This window comes from Rhea americana, unplaced genomic scaffold (genome assembly GCF_003343005.1).
Source record: "Rhea americana isolate MKP2758 unplaced genomic scaffold, rheAme1 scaffold_135, whole genome shotgun sequence".
NCBI classification, from domain to species: Eukaryota; Metazoa; Chordata; class Aves; order Rheiformes; family Rheidae; genus Rhea; species Rhea americana.
Window position 1 is genome coordinate 761792 of NW_028185428.1, and position 26382 is coordinate 788173.

At 50.1% G+C, this 26382-nt stretch overlaps 1 protein-coding gene across 9 annotated transcripts; it reads left to right on the forward strand.

The window, feature by feature from the left end:
- The first annotated feature begins 4037 nt into the window (after positions 1 to 4037).
- SH3TC2 (SH3 domain and tetratricopeptide repeats 2) lies at positions 4038 to 24206 on the forward strand. Of its 9 annotated transcripts, none has more exons than XM_085298070.1 (19): positions 4039 to 4367; positions 6928 to 7098; positions 8651 to 8770; positions 9939 to 10043; positions 10314 to 10441; positions 11564 to 11669; positions 12049 to 12192; positions 12316 to 12517; positions 13187 to 13260; positions 14077 to 14272; positions 15141 to 15277; positions 16449 to 16490; positions 16592 to 18295; positions 18410 to 18590; positions 20112 to 20262; positions 20865 to 20987; positions 21685 to 21831; positions 22547 to 22681; positions 23026 to 24206. In XM_085298070.1, exons 2-19 carry the CDS (start codon positions 7065 to 7067, stop codon positions 23215 to 23217), a joined length of 3921 nt encoding a protein of 1306 aa, XP_085154196.1. In that variant the 5' UTR covers positions 4039 to 4367; positions 6928 to 7064; the 3' UTR covers positions 23218 to 24206. The 9 variants fall into 9 exon arrangements, with proteins under 9 accessions (XP_085154198.1, XP_085154196.1, XP_085154190.1 ...); XM_085298064.1 differs by having other exon boundaries at positions 4040 to 4367; positions 8546 to 8770; positions 21685 to 21835; positions 22485 to 22681; XM_085298067.1 differs by having other exon boundaries at positions 4041 to 4367; positions 21685 to 21835; positions 22485 to 22681.
- The last annotated feature ends 2176 nt before the right edge of the window (positions 24207 to 26382 follow it).

Below are 26382 nucleotides of genomic sequence, written 5' to 3' on the forward strand. Positions count from 1 at the left end.
AATTTCCCAGTGTCTCTGGGCTTGGCAACGGCCAGCTGTGCTCCCCAGAGGACACATCAGCTCAAGCCTTCTCTACTGTCCCCAGCAGAGTCTGGCAGCAAAGGGCTCCYGGGGCCTAGGGGAACCTGCCCAGCACACACAACCATAGAGCAAAGGCTAAAGTGGCCACTTGCCCACAGTCCTTGTCCAGCCACTGCTCTTCTTCTCCCTTCCAGCGCTGTGGCCAGTGAGCAGTCAGCTCATGCAAGTCAGTAAAAAGGATCTCCTGCAGCTCGCTCCTGGTCTGGAGAGGTGAGCCAAGCCAGGAGGGCTCCCACTCCAGCTCCTGCCGGACCTCCCCAGCCTTGATCTGGGAAGCAGGCATTTATCTGCACCGCAGACCCCTCCTGGTGATGTTCAGGGAGGCCTGGGTGTCCCTCAGGGCAGCAGGCTGTCTCTAAGGTACCTGCCATCAATTCTCCTGCATTATTTATAAGGTTAAGGCCATTTAATGCTCTGGCCAGTGAAGGGCAGAGATATTTCCAGCCTGGGAGAACAACAGGGATGAGGGGCCAAGGAGAGAAGCCATAACTGGATGGGGACAGAGGAGGGTGGAGCTCACGGACCTCTTTGCAGCCTCTCTTCCATTTTCAAAGAGAAATCAGGYGGCCAAGGGAAGCTTTCCATCAGCTGGGGATCGTCTTTTGCTCCTGTAAATGCCAGAAATATCCCATCCCAGCAKCCCCGTTGCCAGCCAAACATCAGGTTCTCAGGGGAGAAGGAGGAATCAGAGGGGATTTCCCTGCTGGCTCCCAGCACAAGCAAGGCTACAAGGTACTTCTGGATAGATGTTCCTCGTGTGGCCCTGTGGAGCAGTATGTGAGCTTGCAGGTTGTGGGGCTGATTGCTAAGGTGAGGACCATTTTGCTAAGGCAGGGACTGGGCTTAATGGTAGAGGAAGGACCTAGAAAGGGGTATCTGGAGTGAGAAAGGGGCATGAAGGCTGCACAAGGGGCTTCARTTAGAGAAGGGCAGCAGAAAGGGCAATATCTGCGTTTGTGGGGGAAAAGGTCACATGAAGAGCAGCCGCATCTCAGAAGAGTCAGGGGGTCTGTGACTGCACTGCATGGGGACCTAGGACGAGCTTAGAAATGTCAAAAGCTCATGGCACATATTGTCATGTCCCTTTGTGCCCTCTGCTGGGGCTGAGGGGTCCTTGTGCAGGATGGAGTGAAGTTGCTCCATAGTAAAAAGCCTGGCATAACACTTCTCATCCCTATAACCTTGTCTTAGTGCAGGCAGAGAGAATCATGACAGGAGACAGAAAGAGTTGGGTAAGTGTCTTGAGGGTATGCTATGCCTGCATGAGCTATTCGCCAAGATCTCGCAGAGGACATGATGTCCAGGCCACCTCTCTGCCAGTGTGACTGTGACCTTGGAAGAAGCTGCTCTAGAGGCAGAAAGGTTTTCCCTGAGAGTCCTATGCCTAAAAACTGCTGTGGGGCCTGAGGCTATGGCTGTCCCCCTCAGCTGTCTCCAAGGCAGCGCTGGCACCAGCCGGGGCTATAGCTCTGCCATCGCCTGGCCTGGGGGGGGGGCAGCAAAGCAATGCACTGGAGCAGAGGCCAGTGGCATGGCCCCAGTGATGCTGGAGMGGGACGTCTAAGTAAGTGGGTAGTAACTGAGAGCGCTGAAATCGCTCAGTGTCGGGGAGACACTGAGAGACAGAGTCGGTGGGACGTGCGCTTACTGCTGCCATTTCTGGCTGCTTCTCATTCCTTATMGTTAAGCAAAGCCAGTCTCTGCGAGGCACCTGCACACGGTGTAACACAGCGAGGCTTTCCCTGAGGCCCCCAAGTCCTCCTGCAAGCTGAGCAGGAAAAACAAACAAACAAACAAACCCAAAACTTTTTGCACARAGGCATAAGCTAAAAGAAGGATACTTTCAGCAACACAGAGTGCCAGGCAGRGGTTGTAATGATCTTCAAACCCTTGAGCTCAGCTGACCGACTCTGGTCCTTCCTTCTTCCTTCCCGTGCCTTATCTGTGGCCTCCACTTCCTTGCTCTGTCTCCGCGAAGTCTGGAGGCTCTCCTGGGCGGTGACGGTGCACGCTGCACGCTGCTGCCTTTGAAGGCACGCTTGGAGAGTGGTCTGCAGGAACAGAGAGGATGCTTGGGGGTTCATAGCCAAATACTGAGATCTCAAAGCAGCAGCCCAGACTGCTCCCCATATGCTGCCGAATCCCAGACGTTATCAGCCTGACAAATTAGTCTGGGAGCAGGTGCCCGCTGCAGTATTTGTTGCAGCAGGGATCGAAGCCRTCCTGACCCGCAGAAGCCCAGCCACTACACACAGTCTGTTTTTCAAGAGCACTTACTTCCTCTGCTTCTGGCTGAAAACAATGCGAGCCGGAGGAGAGGAGCAAGCCTCAGCATTCCTGAAATTTAAGTGCTGGAGTTCAGCTTAGTTCAGCCCTAGAGCCTGCTTAACCCTTTAGTTACTGGATGAATCCAATTCCCCTGTGCAGACAGCAGCTTCGGGTTGCCATGTGCTGCACAGAACAGAGAAGACTAAAAGGGATCTTGGAGGAGAAAAAATTCTTAAGGGACAGCCATAAGTGGAAAGAAATGTCTTTTGAATTAGGCTTGTCTGCGTGCATTTCAGTGACTTGCCACGTAGATTTTGCTGTAGAACAGCTGCATTTCCCCTCTGGACTGCATCTGTGCAAAACCCCCCCTCCTTCTTGAGCCCCCTGCAGCCGGCCACGTGCCAAGAAAGACGCTGTCCTGAGGCTGCCCGGTGCCAGGCACATGCCAGGGCTCCCTTAGCGCGCTGCAGGCGAGGTGCCTTGGCGAAGGCCCCACTGCCCCATGCACCCGTAGCTGGCAGCAGCTGGGTCCTGGGGGCAGCCCGAAGGGCCAGGTTTGCAGGAGGGGGGCTGCTTGTTGGGGGTCTCTCAGCATATGGGTGTCTCTGCACCCATTTTACAGAGGGTGAAAGCAAAAGCAGAGCGTCGGTGTGAGAAGGAGAAAACGACCCTGCCGGTCCTGCTCGCTTCTGCCATGGCAAGCTCGGGACTCTGCCTTCCCTGCGCGGCAGCCTGCAGCGCGGGCTCAGCAGCGCCCAGCCGCAGCCCTTGGGTGAGTTTGCAGAGAATGAAGGAGGGAAACCACTGCCCCAGCTAACACCAAAACAGGTCTCCCCACAACAGTATCAGAGAAAAAAAAAAAACCAAACCCAAAAACATGAAACAGAATTTCATTTGATCCAAAACAAAACGTTTCATTTTGTTTGGTTGTTTTTTTCCCCCAATTGAAGTCAGGTTTAGGCTGACTTCCTTTTTCTTTCAGGTTCATTTTTAAATAGCAAAATGAAAAGCAATGAGAGTTTGTTTTGAACCTGCCAAGGAATGGTCAGCTCTTGAGCACTCCTGGAAGGAAAAAAGCCTATCAGAAGARGTTGATATTAACGCTTTCATCGTTTTCAAAGCAAACAACCCCCCCCTCCATTTTTCTGTGCAGACTGTTTGCAGAGCACAGCCTGGGTGCACAAATAGTCCTGGGTCCACAGGTCTCATTCTGTCGATCTGAATTTACAATGTGTCAAAAAAGAAGGAAGTTTTGGTGAKGAGCATCTCCCCGCTACCTCCCCAGGATGCCCAAATCCTGACGCAGGTAGAGCTTTTCCTCTGGCGCTTTGCTGCAGCAGGGGGAGGTGGAGTGTGACGAGGACAGAAAGTCCCGAGGCTCAAGGACGTGGGGACAGGACGGGAGGAGGACATGGGTGCGTGCCAGCACAGCCAGCTCACGCAGAACGGCCACCTGGAGCAAGCTGGACCCACGGCTGGTCCAGCCGCACGGGCGCGGGTCGGGTTGAAAACCACCCCAACCTGTTCCCTGGCTTTCCRCCCGCATTTACGGTGCTTGTTTACGGCAAACCCAGCGTGCAGGTAGCGCCCTGGGGCTTGCACTTCCCCGGGGGGGGGGGAGGAAGGCAGCGATCCCCTCGCCGGCGTGCTGGGCTGCTTAGAGCATAACTCCCGGGTAACTCATTGACCTCCGCGTTCGGCGGCTCTGCTGGGAAACGGAGGTTCCCAACATGATAAGCCGCTCTCGGAAGAAATTCCTTTCCTTGTGCGAGGGAGTGGTGGCGCTGGGCTCGCTCGCCTGCCCTGCAAACACGTACACACCCCTGCGTGCACGCACACGCACACGCACGCACACACACGGGCTCACTGTGCGCCTCCGAGTCCGGCAGCGCTCCCTCTGGGGACCCTGCTTTGAAAAGTTGGAGTTTTGTGGCCAAGACTTTTCTGAGAGGAAGAAGATGCTTAGGAACAACGCTGGGGAGCGGAGCGAACCTGCGCAGCTGAGTGCTGAGGAGCAGGTCAGTACGGCCCCTCGCACCGCTTCGCCCGTGCGGCTGTCTCGGTCGTGCCTGGTTGCTTCCTGCATGCCTGTTGCATGCCTGCGTGGCTTGTCCCCAGATGGATAAACACAGGCAGCAAGGGGAGTTTGCAGGTGTTTCCAGCAGCCCACAGCAGGGCCATGGCTACATAAATCCAGGCTGGGGAGGAGAGCTTGGGTTTTTGGTCCCAGCTGAATCTGAGGGTCAGATATGGTGGTGAGGAGCAGACTGGGGAAGAGTAGGCTTGTTTCAGATCCTTTGAACACAGGAACTGCTCTGATAGGAGAATGAAAGGAGAAATCACAGTTGCAGACATGCTAGATTTAATAAAGCAAATTCAGCTTGAATTAAAGGTCGTGTGTGACAACCCTGGAGAYGGGCAGTGTTTGCAGCGGTTGTATCCCCCAGGCAAAGGTTGCCTGGACAGTAGATGGGCAGGTGCCTCTCTCTTGCTTCACACCCTGGGGAGGGAAGGGGGGGTATGCTGGTGGTCGGCCTCGCGCTGGAGCTGCCAAGCTGGTGCTGGCTATGCCGAGTTTGCAAAAGGAGGAGACCCCTGAGAGCCGACCTCAGCAGCAGTCCCTGCTGGCTCGGGGGCCGGCCGGGGTGAGAGCCCTCACAAGCTGCTAGTGCACTTATTAAGACAGGACTTTTCCAAGGTGCCAGGCTGAGACCTTCAACAGGAGCAATGGGSGATTTCCAGAGGAGATGAAGGGCATGGAGTGGTAATCAACAGGATAAGCAGCAGAACTGGAATKTTTTTGTTGCTGCTCAAAAGGAAAATTACATGACAGGTCAACAGGAGGCTGATATCTTTGCTTTTAGAGAGGTGGTCATTGAATTACTTAGGTAAATTTAAAAGCAAAAAAATTTCAATACCACAAATGATGACATCTTTGCTTAGAAGATGAAACCTAATCTTCTGTTGATTTTTTTAAAAAAATTGGTATTTTCCTAGGTAAAAGTCTTTAATGCAAATTGGTGAACAGCTGTTGCTAAAAGAAGTAGCATTCTGAGTGACACAAAACATAATAACACGGGTCCAAAACAACACATCTTTCAGGTAGAAATGTGCCTGAACTCCTCACAGAAACTTGCTCTGTGTGCTCTGAATGCAGGTAGGCATGCCAAAAYCCACACCTGCATGTGAATTTCCCTGGTTCCTCACAATATCCCCAGGTCGACTTGGGGATTTTTCTAAATATGGGGCTTTTCAAGGTCTCTGTGCAACAGAAGCAGACAGTTTCCTTGCCAAAGGGAGAGCCAGTGCAGCCGTTTCCCAACAGCTCACCTTCTTGCAGGTCCTCTCAGCTGCACTACTTTGCAGGACTTCATGGGAAAGAAGATTAGCTTGACAGCAGCATACCGAGAGATAGCAAGGGCACTTTGCACCCTGATGTCTGGAGGTCAGGGTGAGCTCTAGTGAGATGTGAGCAAGGCATCAAGCTTGGGGCAGGGAGAGACAGCCTGAAGAGAAGGCAGAGCAGAGGTRCTGAGGTGGCTGAGGAGGACTGGCCCTTCTCCCGGCAACCCCAACATTTTGATATCCAGTTCGTTCTGACAAGTAGAAATCCCCACTCTTTCAGCTTTTTCCTGGACAGACAGATAGTGAGTCAGGCTGGTGCCTGGCTAGAATTGCACCACCACAACATTGAGTGCAATCCTCCCTGCAAAGTCTTTTGGTTTGATTTAACTTCTGTAGGAAGTTTTGCAGCCAGCTCCGTGTTTAGCTCAGTTGATTAGAGGGTTAGAGCATAGTGCTAATAAAACAAGGTTGTGGGTTCAATCCCCGTATGGGCCAGTTGTTTCCCTGCTGAGCAGGGGGGTTGGACTAGATGACCTCCAGAGGTCCCTTCCAACCTTGCTGATTCTGTGATCCATGAAGGTGAACTCCCTTCTGGAAGAACATCTGGGCTAGTGGGCAGAAGTACTCCTGCTAGAATGCAGGTACCATAGCTTATCCCACAGCCAAATGTTCCCCATGGATTCCTCAGGGGTATGCAACAGGGCCTGGCAGCCACCATCATGGCCCAGGAGTCTGGTGAGCATTAGGGTTGTAGTTTGGGCCTCTAAGAGAGCCAGCAGTGTTTGTGAAGCACACCACAGCAAACAGATCACTGCTGCGGAGGTTCTAGGATCAGTTGATTGCTGAAGGCCTAATCCCTAAAAAAGCCCTGTCCATTGCTTCTCTCCCTAGACTTTTTTTTTGCAGAGGCTATGTTGACCTTCCCAGGAGATCATCTTCAGGCATCTGCCACCAGTAGCACACTGAGGCCTAAGAAGCTGTTCAGGAGTCCCAGTCCTGGAGGCTGAGAAGGCCACAGAACATGTAAGCAAAGAGGGAATGAGAGATCACCATGGCCACTCAAGGGATGCAGCTCAGCAGCCAGATAGGTCCTTCCTGGTGTTCACATCTGGGATTTGAATCTGGGATTTTTGATCTGCTGTTCTTCAGGGATGAGATGAGCCTTTCTAGCTTTGTATGTGCCAACAGTATTTGTGCTTATGGGGAATTTGTTTTTGGCTTGTTTGGGTGTAGCTCTGCTCCAGTGATACCTGCATGGTGTGGGCAAACCTGCCCTCGTTGTGAMACGGGAAGCGTGCTGCCGTGCTGGCTCTGCTGGGCAGTGGGAAGGCTGGTCCAGGAACAGCCACAGAGCAAGGCCTGGATGGAGGATGCTGGACAAGCCACRGCAGGGTTTCCCTACAGGTGAGACAGATGCTTGCAGCAGCGTCAGGACCAAAGCTGCCTTCGGTGGAGAGCTCAGGGTCTGCATGGGGATGAAGTTCTCCAGAGGCATCTGCTTGAAGCTCGGGCAGGCTCTGCAGGCCACGGGACTCCCCRTGCAGTGACTTTGCAGTGGCAGGCGGGAGGAATGAGAGGAATGTGCCACGTGGGCCTGGTGACAAACTCCCAGAGGCGAGGGCGAGAGCAGAGCCTGGGGGAGCAGCGGGGCTGGCACCGGGCGGCCACGCCAGCCGGCAGGATGGGTCCAGCCCCCCGCCGCCTCGCCTGCTGGTGCTGCCCCGTCAAAAGGCGCATTGTGCATTGTGAGAGGGGCCGGGGCCGAGCCGCGGTGCCGACCGGGCCGGAGTGCTCGCYGGCTGCGAGAGGCTTGCTGACCCCGTGCCAGAGGCAGCAACAACCGCCGGCTTGGAGCTGCTGGTGGTGGTGGACACATGGGCTGCTGCTGGGGCGCCCCTTGGCACCAGGACCTGTCCCTGGGGTGCACAGGTAAGCTGCCCCAGGGGTCCCATGGCTCTGCTCATCCAAGCAGGGCTGCACGACCTGTGGCTGCAGAACCACTGGGGGAGACCCTGGCATTGCGCGCTGGCTCCCTCCAGCTGCTTGCTTGCTTGCTTCTCCAGAGAGGGTCCCTGCCTTTGCTGGGCAGCTTGCATGTTCCACTGGATTTAGGTGTGTGGGGCAGGAGATCGGACATTTTGGCCAAGGAGGGGAGAGGGTGACACAGAGGGCTGGTTTATTCCTGTGCTGTGGGTTTTCAGGAGCTTCTTTGTTACCCCTGTCCTGCTGTCACCGCTGCCAGGAGCACCCTGGGCTGCTGCAACGCTAGCAGAGGCCCCGCGGGTACTGCAGCTCCCCAGGGCCAGCAGGCAGAGATGACAGTGCCCTGTGAGGTGATTCCCATGCTGGCATGAAGGCAGCCCAGATGATCTAACGAGGCTGTGTTAACGAGATGGAGAAAGGAGGCAGTTCAGGGCCAGCTGTGCCAGCTGCATGTCCTCCAGGAAAGCCGGCGCTGGCGCCGGCGGGTGCTGTGTGTCGCTCAGCCCAGGCTGCCAGGAGCACAGCCCTTTGCTCCAGGGACCTGTTGCTTGGCTCTATGTTAGGGTTGGCCTGGGAGAGTTTCCTGACTGGCGTTATAAAATATTTCAGCACCAGGCTGGTATATGAGTCACTGGCACAACTGGCAATGACTCCCCTGCCAGCAGTTTCAGTTTGACTTTTGAAAAATCTTTCAGTTCTCTTTCTGAGCCTGGCCCAAACAAGAATAAATGCTGAAGTTGTGAATGCGATGAGGATCAAACCCATTTGTCCTCTCWGCTGAGCTGTGGCCTAGTGCTTACCCAGGCAGCCAGCTCTGCAGAGACCCACCAGTGTGCCTTGTCACAGCACGCCCACCCTGCACCCACAGCCCCTCGATCGTTACCACTGCTCTTGAATCATATGGAGACCCCTCGGGCCAAGAGCATCCTGCCGGGGTGCCTGAATGCTTCTCCCCCCCACCCATGTTCCCCAGGCGAAGAGTGTGACTGGTGCTGTCCCAGCTCACCCTTGCTCCTGTCCAGGTGGGATCATCTGCAGCACGCCGCAGCTGAGCATCGGGGAAAATGGTGGCAGGAGAAGACCATGGCATCAGGTACCTGGCCCCGAGGAAGGGAGGGACACCTCAGCTGCGCTGACCCTGCCGTGAGGAACGGCATCTGCTTGGGGCTTACCAGATACGGAGAGGAAAGGAGGGACRTGTTAAATGCAGTCAGACTCAGCCTAGGTGGGAGTCAGGCTCTGTTTTAACTCTGCCTCTGGCTCATTTCACTTCCCTGTCTCAGTTTCCCACCTCTGTGGAAGGGGACAGAGYTCTTGAATGAAGTCCTTTATGAGTGTTAAAACCGTCTGTTCAGAAGTGAAAGGTAGAGGCTTTTCTTTCAAAGAAAAGCCCATTTATTACATGWCCAGCCTTGGGTGATTCTTTTGTACTGCTAACTATAAATAATGTTTATAATTCTATGTGCAAATCACAACTTATTTTATTGACTAGCAAAGCTGACTAAGTAAAATGAACTGTGAAGTACACTTATGGTCAAAAAAGTGTCTGAAGCCACTGGACTGTTCCAGCTCTAGATCTCTAGGTACAGAGGGACTTGCCTTACAAGCCCTATTTGATTACTAACAAAACTTRTTTTTAATCTTATTATCCCGCCACAGACAATACAGCTGTGGAGAAGTAAGCTGAATTTTTATGTGCCTCAGCTGTTATTAATATAATTACCAACTAAAGTTTCACTTCCAGAATCTTTTCTGGCAAGAGCTGATGATGTGTGAAGCAGAGAGAATCTGGCTTGGATTTCAGATCCATGCCAGCACAGGAGTAGATTTGAAAAACTTATTTCAACTGTCAAGTTAATAAGCAAAGCATTTTATAAATCCTTGGCTCTCCTGTGCTGGAGAATTGTTCTTTTTCTGAGATCCCCTCCAAAAAATGTCCCTGTTATAGAGCCACCTTGCTAACAGATCTGCTCCAGGAGGGTCTGTCCCTAGAGCAAGAAGGGAGTCTCCTCACTTCAAGGTTACTCCAGCACTGARAGGAAGCCAATCATCAAGGATATAGTGAGGACACGTTAATCTTAGGGTTCTTGTTTCCATTTTTGAGCATGATTTTAAGGTGATACCAGATTCATACAGTTCTCCAGCTAGATCTGCAATGTGACTTATGGACTTTATTTTCAGGTGACATGGTTAGGCAGAATGTCCTACAGCTCTATCATAAAATTTGACAGCAGCTCTTCTGTGTCCCACTTCCCTGCCAGGTAATGCTGGGGAGCCAGAGCCAAGTGATCCTGCTACAGAGGCAGCAGAAGGTTTGCGAGATACCTCTTCAGTGTTGCTGGCTGTCGAGGAGGGTTTTCCACCAGGTAAAATGCTGCCTTCTGGATCACACAATTTTCTAGAGGTTGTATGTAGCAAGGACTGGCACCGCAGCTGAAGACCCCTGGCATTCCTTTTGTTTCTCACCTTTGTTGCTAGTATCTAGAGMGAGAGGATGGTATCTGTTTATGCTGATTGAGCACTGTAACCAAGTGAGGGCTGGCTTTAGTGGGACTGACTGCAGGGAAAGCTGTGCGATGGAGGGGGCTCTGCATGGAGCTCCTTCTCCCCTTAACCCTGCACATTTCCTTTTCAAGAGATTTCACTCTTCTTCTCTATTGAGAGTCGCTCCTCCCAGTGCCTCAATTCCCAGCTCCAAGAAGCAGTCAGAAAGAAGCTGTGGGCTCTGGAGAATGACGACAGAGAAGTCTGTGCTCTGTTCAAGGTAGGACCCCAGGCCCTAGCAGATAAAAGCATAACACTGGAAGGCACCTAGTCTGCATGGGATGTGTGATGGGCACCAAACCAAGAAGAAAAAGAGCAGTTCCTCCAAGGCCCTTGTAGGTGTGTGTTCCTGGACACRGGCACTATGCGTAGGGGATGGGAACAATAGGGAAAGAAAACAATAATGGAGAGGTAGATCCAAAGCTGAACCTCATATCAGGAACATGACTTTGGAGGCACCGAGATGCCTGAGAAATCATGCCTGTAATGATATGGTCAGTGCTAAATTACAAGCACTGCATAGGGCTAGGTTCATCAAAGCTGTGCAACAGCATTAGGTCCCTAGTGGAACTGCCTATGTCCTACTGGAAATCAGCCTAGATGAAAAGAAGACAGGCAAAGTGTGTAGGGTCTGCACGATTTCCCCTCAGGCAGCAGCCCTAGAGATTCACAGAGATTCTTGGAGTATTGTGGTTTCATAAAGGAAATCACTGCAGGTATAGAGACATTCCCTGGCCTGAATTTTCCTTTTCTGTAGATCTTTAAGGCCCTGGCAGCTCAGGGCTCCCTGCAGATCTGTCCAGAAGATCTGGAACAGTCCAGAAGTACTAATGCCAGCAACAGTGAAAGAAGAACTTCTATCTCAAGGCACAGTCACTGGTCTCAGCCTCAGACACCTTGTGGTTGTAGTCTCAGGAGGACTGGATTTCTTCTTAACTCCGCTGGAGTTGCCATCTGGAAGTTGTCCTTGTCCTGGTTGAACATTAACCCATGCACAGAATGATGCTGGACCCTGGATTTCGAAAGCACAGTAGTTCTGGTGTGTGAGATAGAGGAAATGATCAGGAGGAGSAAATTCAGTTTCTTTGCCTTCCCATGGCTGCATCACAGGGAGCTGTCACTGTACTTACTCCATCCCTCTTGGCTGACAGACTCAGCTGGTTGCAACACCTTTAAGACCAGTCAAAGGGACCAACTCAAACAGCTTTGTCTTCGAATATGCTAATAAAAGATTCCCTAGTCTCATTACAGACTCTAGTATTATTATTGGCTCCACACTGCCAAGAATTCCCGTCAGGYTCCCCAGACTTCCCCTTATTCTTTCTTTGTCTTCTCTGTGTAGGAGCTCTCAGCCAGGCTGGTCTGTGTACAAGCACAGGAGGATCGGTTCCTCCTCACCTTTAAAACCCTGGAAGAAATCTGGAAATTTTCAACRTACCTGACGTTAGGTAAAGTATTCAAGACATGAAGCAGGGTGTGGGAGATAAAAAGAGAGAGTGAGAGAAGAATTTTGGGAGAAGGTGTTCTGTCATGYCAAAGATACAGTAATATACCAGTTTAGAAAGCCTAAAGAGGAAGAAAAATAGATTGAAAGACCTTGGTGACCATGTACAGATCTAGGAAGCCATTGTCCGGCTCAGCGAAGAAGACACGTGYGGGTGCCTTTTGTATAATCCCTTTACTGCACCTGGTGGGAATGGGGGCAGAATTAGAGGCTGTTGCCTCACAATGTGGTTGCAAATGGCAGATTGGGAGATATTCAAAGAGCATGCCAGCCATTCCAGCAAAGGAGGATGTTAACACTGCTTTCTCCCTTTGGTCTTTTAGGCTATGTGGCCAGCTGCTTGGAGCAGCTTCTCTTTGACCAGGTATACTGGCTAAATGGTGCTCTCATGGAGGACACTGAGATCAAAGTTACTGTAAATGAAGATCGCCTGGCCTGCATATATCTGGGGCTGCTACTCCAGGAAGGTGAGAAGTAGCACACATGTAGGGACTTCCTCAAAAGCATCTCAGCAGAACTGTGTTGTGGCTCCACTGTGGGCTCCATCTTGCACTGATGCAATTGACCTAGGCATGACTTTCTATCTGCAGGTAACTTTTTTTCCAGGGCAGTGCCCAGTGTCTGCCAGCCACAGCAGGAGGGAGAGGATGGCCTGAGGCTCTACAGGAATGAGCTGATCCATGTGAAGAACATTGGAGAAGAGTCTAAGTGGGAAGGGATGTCCTTATTGACGGGTCAACGAGGCCTTGTACCTGTGACAGCTCTAGAGCCAATACCTCATCCATTTTACCAGTAAGTAGATTGTTCTGTTACAGTGCTTAAGCCAAGATTAATTCCTGATCCCAGGRCACCAAGTCTGGGATGAGAAACTGCTCTTACCTCTGACAGTGGGGCAAGGGCTGCATAATTTTTTGAGGACATACATAGTATATACAGCCACTGGAACCAGTTCAGGTTCTGTTCACAGGATGGACGAAGGACTTAATTCTGATCACGTTCTGATATGATATTGATTTAGGTCATACATGCAGTTATTTGACGTTTAGAGATGAATAGTTGGAGGAAAAACATAGCCCAAGGCTTAGGTAATGGCAATCAACACTAGGCCTCATGCTAAACACCTGTCTGAGCCTCAAAGATACCTGCAGCACCTTTTGAACTTGTATAGTGAAATTCTTCCATGGGAACAGGCAAAATTACCCTGTTCTGCAAGATGCATGAGGCTCTGCAGGATGCAGGAGGCATACACAAGGCTGCAGTCAAGAGGTGTAGATGGCTCTCCATGCCCAGGAGCACCAAGGCATTACTGGAGTAGCTGTGCCAGGCACGCTCCACGTGAGCTCRGGCACTCGCAGGGGACAGAGCATTTTTTCCTGCTCATGAAGTCCTCTTCATGGACTGATGACAGGACTGCTCAGGGAGGACCTTCTAGTAACCCTCTGGTTACCCTTCGCCTTACAGGTGGTTCCTGAAGAATCATGCTGTGAGTTTTGGCATTTCCCAGGAGATAAGTGGGACAACTTCTCAGCCAATTGGTGAGTGACACCTGTGTAACTTGTCTGCCTTTCCCAGGCAAAGGCACAGCTTTTGCAAACCTGGGTTCAGCTACAAATGCAAAGGGCAGATCTATTGTTCTGACAATGATACTTCATTGCAAAGTGCTCTTGGGAGAACTATGTCTTTAGTTTCTCTTGAATGGGGAATAGACACCAGGAATTGCATATACTTGGAGGGCTGACCTGAAAAGCACAGAATACAAAAAATTGCTAATGACATCCTTTTGCTAGCTTTGCTTTTTCTCTTCTCCTACTGTAATTTTGTCTCTCTCCTTTAATCCTTTCAGGATTTTTAAATACTCCCTGACTCCCACCAGTGTGCACACAAAACCCATGCCAACTATTCTGCTATTAGCCCYATGCAAGTCCTGATCAGTCACCATTCAGAGCACACTGGACATGGGAAGTCACTGCAGGTGTGAATCTGATACATAGTGTGATGGACWTTTGCACTGTTAAAGATTTTCTTCTGACAGAAAGCTGAGACAAGCCAGCTTCTGTTAAGCTCCAGCAGTTTCATTTTCCCACCTGCCTTCCAAACTACTAYTCTCAGAGGTTTTGCTCTTCAGCTTTGCAGGGTTTTATCCATGCCTATTGTATCTTTTATCAAAATACTCTTCTCAAAAAGAAACCGCAGAGGTCTGAGTCTGAGGGGAATAAATAAATCCTAGAGGACAAAAAGGTAGCCTTCTCAAGCTAAGCTTGTGGTCTGTCCTTGCCTAGTATTTTTCTAGCAAGGAAGTTCAAGCAGCAAGCCTCACACACTGAAACGCAGTTGTTTTCTTTGTTTCTCAGTCAAAGGCAGGTGCACAGCCATAGAGGACCACAGAGGAGGAGCCTGGGATGAACTGAGTTTCTCCAAGGAAGACAGCATAGAAGTCATTGGCTTCCTTATTCCAGGACTGCCGTGGTTTGTGGGAAAATCCCTAAACAGTGGGAATATCGGCTTTGTCCCAACCAGATGCATAAATGCTGAGGCCTGTGAACCTCTGTAAGTTTACTGCTACTTTCTAGATGAATTTATGGTTAGGAGAAGGGGAAGGGTGGACTCTGTATCCCAACTCAAGTTTGTCTGAGAAGCCAGGACAGATTATTTGACTTGCAAGGCCTCCACATAGGATTCATTTGAGGTTTGCCCAGGAGCCCAGACCAGGCTTTTCGGTCAACAGGTTGCAGGAATCTCTGCCCAGACAGAGCTATCATCACTTGTCGTCAGTGATTCTTAGATGGGACAAATCTGGCATTGGACTAGCRCTCACTTTAAACAGAGACGGCCCAGTACAGCTATGTCACTGACCAGCTGGCTTCACTGTTTTGGCTAGAAATGTTCCTGACTTTGTAGCTTTGTCTGAGGGGCTGTGAGTCTGGCATGGACGGGGGACAGTGAGCACTGCCATGAAAAATGAGGCTTACTTTGCTTCCTTCTGCCCTTCTGTTTTCTGTGGGATGATGAGGTAGAACAACATAATTCCTCATGAAGTAGAGCTATACTCCCTCSAAGGACGTGATAGGAGTTACTAGGGAAGGAAAGTGACAGAGTCTCGCTCTGACGACCCTGGTAGTTGTCTCTGTGTTGTTCTAACGACATAGTTCTGGTTTGATACCCTCTTGGAGACTAAGAAGACCAAYGGGTTCCTTGCTCTGGCATCCATCATTTCCTCCATGGAGGAGCTGGATTTGAGATCCTTYATGGGGAAGGTGTTCAGACTCTGGCATTCATCTACAGAACAGCTTTCCCAGTGGGAGGAGGCAGAAGAGGCAGAGGAATAGGAAAGTCCACCTGCACCCCTCAGGACAGCAGTAGTGTCAGAGGAGGGGAAGACACTGACCATTTTCTCCTGAYGTATGTCTTGACCTAGGGGAAAGAGCTTAGTGTTTCTGAGTGAAGAAGAAAAAATCTCCCTCCTGTGCATCCCCTGCAATGGCAGTGAGCAGCACTTTGCCACCCTGCTCAGTGACCTGGCACACACTGACATCACCTCTGTGTACCGGCTTGGTGAGTTTCCCCTCTCTGAGGTGCCCAGCCCCATTGGTGCCCTTGGAGAGCAGCTTTGGGCTGTATCTAGAGAGCTCCTTGCTCCAAGCTGCTCAGGTGAGAGAATTGCTGCAGCTGGAAGAACTTTTGAGCCCCCTGCTCAGCCTGGTTATGGGAGCTGTAGATACCCTTAAGAGCTGGGCCCTGCCATACTGCAGTTTGGAGGAGTTTTCTCTGCCTCAAGGGCTGTGGTTCATCCCTGGCAGATGCTGCTCTGGACTGATGCTGGCTGTAGGTGCTGGCTGTTGACCGCCTGCAGTAAGAGGTGATCCTACTGAGCTCCTCAGAGAGACTGGAGGGTTAGGAAAGGCTTTGGAAAAGGATGAAATATGAGGCAGGGAGAAATCAAACTCTTTCCTGTACAATAGAAAAAAAAAATGACTATCTGGCTTCTCCTGAGAGGTTCATGCAGAGCCTAGTCTCCTGCTGTTGTCTGACCTTTGGGTGTATATTGAAGAGCATTGCACAACTAAAGTAACAATGATACTGTCTCTGTGCCCAGAGCGGGAGCCAAGAGGCCAGGGTTCCTGGGTGTAGTTCTCAGGAAACACTGTATTTGCACTGTATTTCACTGTATTTGTGGTGTGGCTTTTGGACTACAGCTAATCACTCTGCCTCAGTTTTCTGCCTTCTCACTGCCTAGAAGAGCAATGTGGTCATCCAGGGCTGAACCTTGGGAACCTGTGGGGTTTTGGTCAACTTCAGATCAGCCAGTTCAGCATCCAGATGCTCCAGTGAAGGTACAATAATCCTAGGGGTAGAACCTGTCAGAAATACATGTATATTTGAAATCTCTGAATAGTCACAACAAAGCTCTAAAGAGAGACAGAGCTCACCCTACTTGTGAAAAATAAAATCTACTTTTTCCTGAGTAACTATAATGTTGCCAGTGTTCACCCAACCATCACCTAATAGCTATTCCCAGTCTTCTTACATGCGGACCTCCAGGAGGAGGGGTTGCAATTACAGCTGCATGTGCTGTCCAGCGCCATRAGTGAGCCTAATCTTCCAAATACAGGTCCTGCTTTAGTAGAGCAGCAGATCTCTGTAATATTTGAGTGCTGTCTGTGCATGCTAACATTGACCAAGGCTTTAGGCTTCTTGTTTTCTGTTTGTCTCCTTGTCTGTGTAGATGGTTTTGAACCCACAGCCACATTCTCAAAAATACCATCAGGTGAGTATGTAGAGGGGACTGAATAGGGTTTTTATGATGACTTCAGAGAGTGGATTTTGACATAGGGAAACATCCCACTGTGATCTGCCTGTCCCTTCCAGAGGCTGTTCTCCAGAGCTACAAGGATATCCAGCTGCTCCAGTCCTGGGAGGAAATAAATGGCTTGGCAACACCTAGCACCTCTGAGAAGTCTAGCCCAGGGAGTGAAGCAGCCCCTGCTACGCTGGAAGATATTTTCCTGGAGAAGCCAGATGATTTTGATGATCCCAAGTTCTTTGTAGATCTGAATGTTGGACACATGGAGGATGCTGATGTCTTTGACCCCATACTGACCTTCCTTAACCAAGGCAGTTATGTGTCCAATTTTCAAAGCCTCTATGATCTCAGTTTTTCCTTTCTCAGCTCCACTTTTTACGGTTTTTCTGATGAGGATGAACTGATCTTGTACCTTGAGTCCTCCAGGAACTGGGCCAAGAGGACTCATTCAGTTTGGGCTCATGTCCGGCTCTGTTTCCTCTTGGGTAAGCTCTGCATCAAAAAGGTCAAGTTCTCCCAGGCCCGAGTCTACTTCGAGGAAGCCCTGAGCATCCTGGACAGGGGCTTTGGGGATCTGCCCCTGCTGACTGCGTTGCATGTGAACCTTGCTTCCATCTACTTGAAACAGAACATGAAGCACAAGTTCTCTTCCTTGCTGGGGAAAACAGTGACTTTGCTTGTCTGCCTGCCTGGCCACTCTTTCAGCTCAGAGAATGAGCTGGAGGTCATGAAGTACGTCCTCAGAGAAGCCATTGCTGTGGGTAATACTCCCTTGGAAGCCCGAGTCTGCTTCCTTATTGTCAAACTCTTCCTACAATTGGGCAAAACTGATGAAGTTCTTCCCTTTACTGAGCATCTTCAATGCCTTGCCACCACTTTACTCAGACCRGACACTAGTGCTGTGCCACTGGATGCCACTCCTATTTTGAGCTATTTGTATGACAAGAAGTATTTGCCAAACATTGCACTGGCCTCTGCCAGGTTGTTTGTTCCTAGTGGTGTCAAGGGGGCACCAACACCCATTTGGAGAGCTGGCTTCATCCTCCAAAATACTTTCAAGCTCCTGGGAAGTCAACTAGAAAGGAGAAGCATCCCAGCAGTGGCTTGCTTCTATCTCAAACAGGCACTGAATTTCTCCTGTRACAACAGAGCTGTGCCCACTCAGAGGACACTGTGTGCCATTTTGTCTCGAATGTATCTCCAGCATGGTGTGTTGGATGGGGCAGTTTGTTATGCAGCCACAGCTGTAGCTCTTAGCAGGCTGATGAGTGAGGAGGAGGCTTTTGAGTCTTCTCTCTGTTTGGGGTGGATGTATCTCTTGGACAGCCAGCCGGGCCCAGCTGCAGAGATCATGTGGCAGCTCTTAGATTCTCTGCATGGGACAGACAGTGTGACTCAGGGTGGAGCTGTTCACAATCTGCTTGCCATTGCCCTGAAGGGAGAAGGGCAGCTGCAAAAAGCTGCAGAGAATTACCTCCAGGCCCTACACAAAGCCAAAGAGACTGGGAACAAGAGGAACCAGGCTATTACCCTGGCTAACTTGGGGCAGCTGACCCTTTCACATGGGGCAAGCCAGCTGTCTGAGATCTACCTGCTCCAGTCTGCTGAACTCTATGCTGAACTCCAGGGCGCTGAAGACCTGGAGATGGAGATGGGCCAGGTGCTGCTGTGGCTTGCACAGGCCATGATAAACAGGCAGAGGATAGAAGATGGTAGACTCTGTTACGAACTGGCACTGCTTTTTGCCCTGAAGTGGCATAATGTGAGGAGTGAGTATAGCTTTACTGGTGGGAACCAGGGCAGTGCCCACCTCTGTGCAGCACCCTGTTAGATCCSTAACTCAGCTGTTTGATTTGTACTTTTCTCTTCCCTGTACCATGCAGGTCAGCTTCACATCACTGAATCTCTCTGCCATTTCTACAGCAAAGTATCTCCTAATCTCCAGGCCTGCATTACCTACCATGAGCACTGGGTATCTTTGGCACAACAGCTCCGGGACAGAGAGATGGAAGGCAATGTCCAGCAGGCCCTCAGCCAGCTCTACCAGGCTCTGGACACATCCAAGTAAGTTCAGCTTACGGCATTTTCCAGTCTAGAAGCTCATAAAACTCGTCTCTGCTCACCCAAAGCATTAACAGCAGCTTTTCTGAGGTGTTTGGAGCAAGGGTCTCTATTGAGAAGGGATGGAAGGTGTGTGGTTGCTCTAACTGCACCTCCTGCATGCTGATGAAGTTAGTGAAATGCTGAGATTGGCCAGCTGTCACTGTGCAGTGAAGATGGGAAAGTTTAATGTCAACCAGAACTCTGTGATAGCTCAGCAAACACTGGGCCAGTAGCTGGGATGTGACTTAGGTTTGGCCAAACACGGTTTTCCAGAAACACATCCATCTTTGATCTGAAGCAACAGAGAGGCAGAGAATTCATCACTTCCTTTGGTGGCTTATTCCAATGATTAATCACCACTCACTAGTAAAAATAGATTCCTTATCTATCATTTGATAGAGTCTGCCCTTTCTAGCTCTGCTGGAGTATTTTCCCCAGGGATGTACTTAAAACCCCATATCAGCTCACCTTTCAATCTCCAGTTTGACACAGGCAGGTGACTGATTAGATTAGGCAGAAGAGGAGTGAAAGAGACTTGGATAGACAACAGACTTTCTCTGTTTTTTAAAAGCAAATATGTCAAATAATGGAGAGTTAGTTCCCATGTCCCCAGAAGGACAAATGGGCAGGAGTTGTCATTAATTTGGATGTTAGGTCACAGTGAGTTCAGAGGGAAGGAATTTAAGAAGCAGATGCCTGTCATGTGAATGATGCTATTTAAGACCACAAAGCACTACACTCACTGAATTCAAAGGACAGCTGGAGCCCAGTTGCTAGCAGACAGGACACCAAGCAAACAAACATACCTTGGGCACTCTCTCCCTTCACCATGGTTGCCTTCTGGAGGCAGTGTCCAATCTCTGGTAACCCTGTCCTGCTGCTTGTTCCTTTGGCCTCCGGTGACCAGTGGCTTGCAAAGGGTCTGCAAGGCCTTGCACATTTGGCCACAGATCTGTCTCTTTGGCTGCACCGTGGGACAAACAATAGGCAGAGATGTGGTTTTGGGTGCCAGATGCTGACTGAAAAATGAAGACATGCAAGCATACATGGTCTGTGCTCCCACGTGTAACTAGAAGTGCTATGCATTGATGTTACCTTCGGGCTTAGTACAGGGGTAGCAAATGCGGTTTGCAGATGACCCAGACAAAACTCTCTTTATCAGCTGAAATGAGCAGAGACGGGGAGCAGCCTCTTTGGGAGCAGGCTGCCACAGGGCTGTGCTGAGCACTGGAGGGTGGGCAGCCATGCTAGGCTGGCCTAAGGCTGCCAGATGACACACACACATGTACTAAAGCAAGGATACTTTTACCGTTTTGCCAGGACACATTGATAAGAGCTATGACTGTTCATTTGTCTCTAACCACAGCTACTGTAGGAGAAGATGGGATTGCCAAAGGGGAGTTGTTGGGGTAGGTTTGCAGCCAGTTACTGGAGGTGTCCTGTGATTTCTCTGTAATGCCTTTTTGCCTGTTACCATCACAGAGCTTTGAAACAGTCCCTGGACTGCACGAAGCAGAGTCTAAGGATCTTCATTGATCTTGGGGAGACAGTCAAAGCAGCAGAGGCCTGGTTGCAGGCAGGCAGGCTTTACTATCTCATGCAGGAAGATGAGCTGGTGGAAATGTATTTTCAGGTATGGAGGAGGTTGCTGGACTGGTCCCCATTCCCATCCCGGCTAACTGCATTTGCATCACAATTAGGTGTGGGTTGGTAGGAGCCATTTTGTGCTGAGAATCTTGGAAGGGAAAGAGAATCTTCTCAYGAGCAGTGGAAACTTACTACTGGAAGTAACAGCATGCATGTTCTGACTGGAAGATGACACCAAGGCCAAGTGCATAATTGGCACAAATATCTGTTCTTCACAGAAATTAATGTACTTACTTTCACTCCTGCTGGCCCTGCCTTTCTCTGTCTAGGCTATCTGTTCTCCTCGTTAATCTTCATGTTGGCTCTATCATACCATAATGAAAGCCCAGGGCCAGGGCAGGTGCTGGCTGTATTGTCCCAGCTCGGATCTTGATGCCTTTAATAATCCAGCACAGTGATGTGTTATCTGGCTCCCAGCTCCATCCTTGCACACATCACTTGCAAATGCATCATGACAGTCCCTCATACCTGCTTGACAGCATGTATACATGCTGTTTGAAGTGCTGAGACTCACATCTATGATGATTTAGTTCTCTGTTTTCAAATGAGTTTCTTTACAGGTCTCACTCCAGTTGCTTTTCCTTTCAGGCAGCCATTCAGACTGCTGTGAAATCTGGGGACTTCTCCGTGGCCATGGACCTTTATGAAAAAGCGGGTGATACCTTTTTTAATGGTAGCCGAAACAGAGATCGAGCAGTGGAATATTATAGGGTATTGACTCCTCTGAGCATTTCTGTCCTTGTGTTCYCATAGGTGATAGCCATAGAGAGCTCTCTGCCAGGGCTGACTGCAACRTCTCATGGCCAGGCTGAAAAGACAGAGGGTGGAGAGAGATGGGGTAATTCAGAGTGTGCCAGAGTTTGGAATTTTTGGTAGGAAATACTGAGGATGGATGTRTCTTAAAAACTTTTGCGTTCTTCTAGAGCCTAGCACCTAGCTAAAGCTTTCAGGGGGGTACCTGCCAGGCTCTGGGGAATTGTACCTTATTCTTCCAGTGTAGACCCTCAGCTGGGACAAGCAGGTAGTAGCAAGCACTGCAGTTTCTACACAGCCTGGCTCCAGTCATGGTCTAAGCAGGTTTAAAGGCAGCGGCCTTACATTGTAAAACCTGGCAGATGTGAGCTGGTCACTCCTGAGGACATGTTCAGAGTTGGAATTTCAGGTGCCTAGGGAATGGCAGAAATGTGAGGTTCTGAGGACCACACTCCGGGATATRCAACTCAGTTTTAAGGGGAAGGAGAGGCTAGAATCAGGATATCCAGCACCCTGCTGTAGCACTAAACCACCCCATAGACTGACTTCCTTGTCAAGTGCTGGGTCCATCTCTTGCAGTTCTATCACCCCTCCAAGGGAAGTGCAGTACCCGTACCTCTAGGAACAGGATGGACTCACTGTTTTCTCTCTTCAGGGAGGTGCTGTGCCCTTGGCCAGGAAACTGAAGGCCATTAAGACAGAGCTACGGCTGTTCAATAAGCTAGCAGAGCTGCAGATTGGACTGCAGGGCTACGAGAAGGCACTGGAGTTTGCCACACTGGCAGCCAGGCTGAGCACCAGGGTGGGTGAGTGATGCAAACCTGTGGGGTACATGGAGTTACCTGTTCCTGGGGAAGGGGCTGCCTTTCCGGATGAGAACAGTGTGCCTGTGAAAGGAGGATATTCCTACTTTCATAAGATCTTTGGACCTATTCTTATCCTAAAGAGGAACATCTTTATAAGGCCACTTCCCTTTTTAAGCTTCATGATAGCCACATGGAAGTGCTCTTCTATGGTGTGGTGGAACTGGGCTGAGCAAAGGGTTGTTGCTACACCAGAGCACAGGAAGTATGATGAAGGCATAGTAGTCAACTGTTCCTCTCTGCATTTATTCTTCTGATAAACTCATGCCTTCCCATTACGGGAATAGTTTAAACAGGCAAAATACCAGCATAAGTTTTTGACATAGAGCCAGTCTTGTAGTGGCCCTTTCTAACACCCCAGAAATGCTCTGGTTGAATGATATTCCCTGGGCAATCTGTCCTGGCTTGATATCAGCAACTGTGCMCATAGTTCTGTCTTCTCTGGGCCATCTTCAACCCTGCTGTCTCCTTATGAAGGTATCTGCACACCTGGGCTGTTGAACAAACACATCCCCAAATGGCTCAGAGTGCAGGGCTGGCAATGATTTGGGAGCATGCTGCAGGCTGACTCTATCAGCAACTCTTTTTCCAGGAGATCAATTGCAAGAGCTGGTTGCCTTCCATCGCCTGGCTACAGTCTACTATTTTCTACAGATGTATGAGATGGCTGAAGATTGCTACCTGAAGACACTTGCCTTACATTCTCCCTTGCTACAGTGCACTGGAGAAGCCCTGTACTACTCCAAGGTGTACTGCCACCTTGGCAATCTGACCCTGCACAAACTAAAGGTAGGAAATCTCTTTCCATTGAACAGACTGGTCTTGACAGAGAACTGAAGGTGGAGCATCACATTTGCTGACAGAGCAGCCACACATGTAGATGGCTGCATCCTGTGACCCTTCGTCCTTCAGCAGCTTTAAAATAAATATGCACAATGCTGGCACACCAGGTTTTGAAAGACAATTTGGAAAGAAGTGCTGGCATTTAGCTGTGACAATACAGAGCCCATTTCATTTAAGTCAAGTGTCACAGGGTTCTGCCTGGAACCACTGGGCGCTGCTCCAGTTCCCTCACACTGTGTGACCTTCATTTAAACCACTTCCTAATGCTTTCCCCTGTCCTTTATGGTTAGGATGAACAGGATGCAGCAGGCTACTTCCTCTTGGCCCTTGCGGCAGCAACTGAAGTGGGAGACCAGGAGCTGGAAGGCATCATTCGTGCCAAGCTGGGTCACATCTACAGTGCCCCACTCTGTCATGGGGACACACCAGGATGTACAATGTATCGGGCCAGGTGGCTGAGCGAAGGAAGGCATGTTGTCTGAATGTCCACCAAGGTAGACTTGAGTGTAGCCAGCAAATACAACTTTCTGCCTCATTACTGGCACAGGTCCATGTACTTTCCCGAACAAATGCCTACAGAAGGTCCTGTGCAGCATCCTGAAAAGGTCAGCAGTATTTTATCTTCTCATCTCCAACAGACATGGGACCAAGCTTGGCACAATGTCCTCCTAGTTTTCTCCAAGCCAGAGCACTGCTGTGAATCTAGCTGTCCATCCATGCCAGCAGCCTGCACAGAGAGGACAATGATGTGGGCTATTACTATGAAGCAGGGCAGGAGGAGGACTCATTCACCAGCCTGGACCAGGAGTCTGATGCMGGAGAAGTTTGGTGAAGTGGAACTGGGCACTAGATGGCACTGCAGGAATGTGGCTGTCTGCCTGGGACAGCAGGACAGGGGAAAGCGCTGCCCCTGTGCTAGTGTCCTGTCCTACCTGCCTCCCACTGCCTCCTGGGTCTCATGAGGCAGCACAGCCTGCAAGGGAATGCCTCCAACCCCAAATGTATTTTAAATTAAATAGCAACTCTTTTATTTATTTATATTTGTTTTCTGTCCATTCTGCTCTGAAAAGGCCTGTGACCCACACTTCGGCAGAACCACTGGCCTTTTCCAAGTCCTCTTTTGTACAAAGCACRGCCAAAACTTTTGGCAATGAGAGGCAGAAGTAGGAAAGGGAAGAAGAGTGAAAGTGGCCAAACAAGCTTTCCCTGGGTAATGCAGATGATAGCAGACTGCTCAGCAAGGAAGGAAAACCCACCATCACCAAAGGACGGAGACAGGACTGGGCTAGCTAATCCRGGGCCTCCATCAGCAGCAGGCCATGAGAGCATGTAAGAGAGCACAGAAGATCAGAATGGGTCATCCATGTATCCAGGCATCTTGTCCCAGCAGTGGACAAAACTGGGTGCACAGGAAAGAGTGAAAACAAGCCAAGAATAAACAATAATCTGGTTGTCTCTTTACTACTGAGAACATTTTCTGATCTAGATGTGCTTTTTCTGAGTTTAGTAGCACTCCCTGGATTTCCATTCTGTAAGCCTGGCCAGGCTCCCCTGAACCCCATGTAAATTTTTGACAYCTAAAAGCTCCTTTGGCAAGGAGCTGTACAGGCCCGCTACTGTGTTGTGAGCACTGCGTGGTTCCTGTACAGGAAAAGGGGCTGAGTCATTGGTCCCGCTTTGCAGTGCCCTGTCACCTCCCTCCCAAGCCATCTCTTTTCCAACCTGCACAGTTCAGTATGGTTTCCTGCACCCCAGGAGATGGAGGAGCATTAGGGAAGCTGATGCTTAAGCTCATCATACTAGCTTGCTTTTTGCCAAATGATGAATCCCTTGGGTTGGGGTGGGAGGTCCTGATTCGAAGCAGGTGGGAGTTCAGCAGGGAGAAGYATGTGCTTTGTCTTTGCAAAGGCTGTTGGCAAGCACAGACAGAACCCAGCCCTCCAGGCAGACAGCAAGCTGTGTTCAGAYGCTCTGAGTTACAGCGACTGGAGGAAAAAGACAAACTTCCCTCTAGAAAGAATGTGTGGGAGTGGGAGGCACCAAGGAGGCTGGTCCTGAGAGCTGCTGGGGCTTAGCGCTGCAAAGAGACTGTCAGCTTTCCTCTGCAGCCCTTCTCACCACCAGAGAGCAATAAACACCAACAGCTGCAGCCTCACTCAGGCAAGTCCCARTTCTAGGTTGGTAACAATCCTCAGTTTTCAATCTGGACTGATGCAGAGTGAGGAACGATAGTTCTTCAAGCTCATCTGTAACAGGCTTTTTTCTTGGAGAGTCAAAGAGCTTGACACTCAGATGGGGCCTTATAGAAAGACCTTCTTGCAAGTMCTTCTACGTCATTTATATGGTCCACTATTTACAAATATTAAACACAGAACATGTATTCCCTCAATTCTCATTGCAAATGCTGAGTCCATTTTGCCTCCCCAATCCTTACAAGACATCCATCATCTGGACAAGGAATTATTCACTGCTTGCTTACCAAGCATCCCTGCAGTGCTCTTACAGGAGCCTCAGCCCTATACCTAGAAGAGGTAAAGCTCTGTCCTGTTTGAAATACAGCAAGCTCTTGGGAGAGATGAGCCAAGAAAATCCCCTGCCTTGCTCCAGAGGTTTTCYCTGAGCACCACACAGAGATGTCTGCCCCAAGTGCCCCGTGGCTTTCTGGTGCTGGAAGCTCAGCGTGCCAACTGCCAGGCCCCAGCATCTGGCCCGGCACCTGGGAAAGCTCTTCTGGCTCTGGCAGCAGCTTGGCTGCTGAAGCTGTTTTACCTGGAGTCTCTCCCTGTGGCAGCCTGGCTCTGGGCTCAGGACTTTCCATGCAGAAAAGTCCTGTCCTTCTTTCYGGGAGATGGCTAGAGACTCCTCCAGCCCTCAGCCCTCCTACATGTGCACTGAAGGAACCACATCTCTGGCTTATTTTCAGTGATGTACTGCTGCATCCCAGCCTGTGTGTGCWCAGATCTGGTCCTCACCATGGTATCCCATGGCTTGCCTTCTCAGTTGACACACCTGAGAATGAAGGCAGCCTTGGCCAGCTGAATATCTAATGAAATGAGACTCAAAGAGGATGCTGTCACCTAGCTTCCGTACAAAGCACAAGACTCKTCTCTTCCCCAACAGCTAGTGTTCATCTCCATGCTGGTGAAGAGCAGGCACTCACCAGGACTGCAGGAGAGATCTTGGGGGGCAGCATCACTCATGCAGCGGAGAGGTCAGTCCTTTGGGTTTTCCCCTGAACTGAGGCCATAAGGCCATAAGGTCACCATAAGGCAGCTGCCCAGCCATCCCAGAAGGACATGCTTAGTCTTCTCAGATTGTGTGGGAGTTGTATTATCAGTGTTTATAGTGACTGATATTGCACTGCTATGCAGGCTCTGCAGTCTGGGGTCCAGCTGTGTGTGGCCATACCCATATTTACAGGAAGAGTCCCCATACCCACACTAATGGCCAGTGGCTGTTGCACTTCTTGTCAAAATTAAGCTTAGTGGATGATGAATCATGCTGAGAACATTCCCACTAAAATATCCCTTCCAGAGCCAAAAYTCAAGACATTTTTGCCTAACATCAATGAGAAAAAATGGTCTTTGTTTAAACATAGAGGGTCAGTGTCTCAGCTGAACTAAATCAGCTAAGCTCCATGAAGTCAA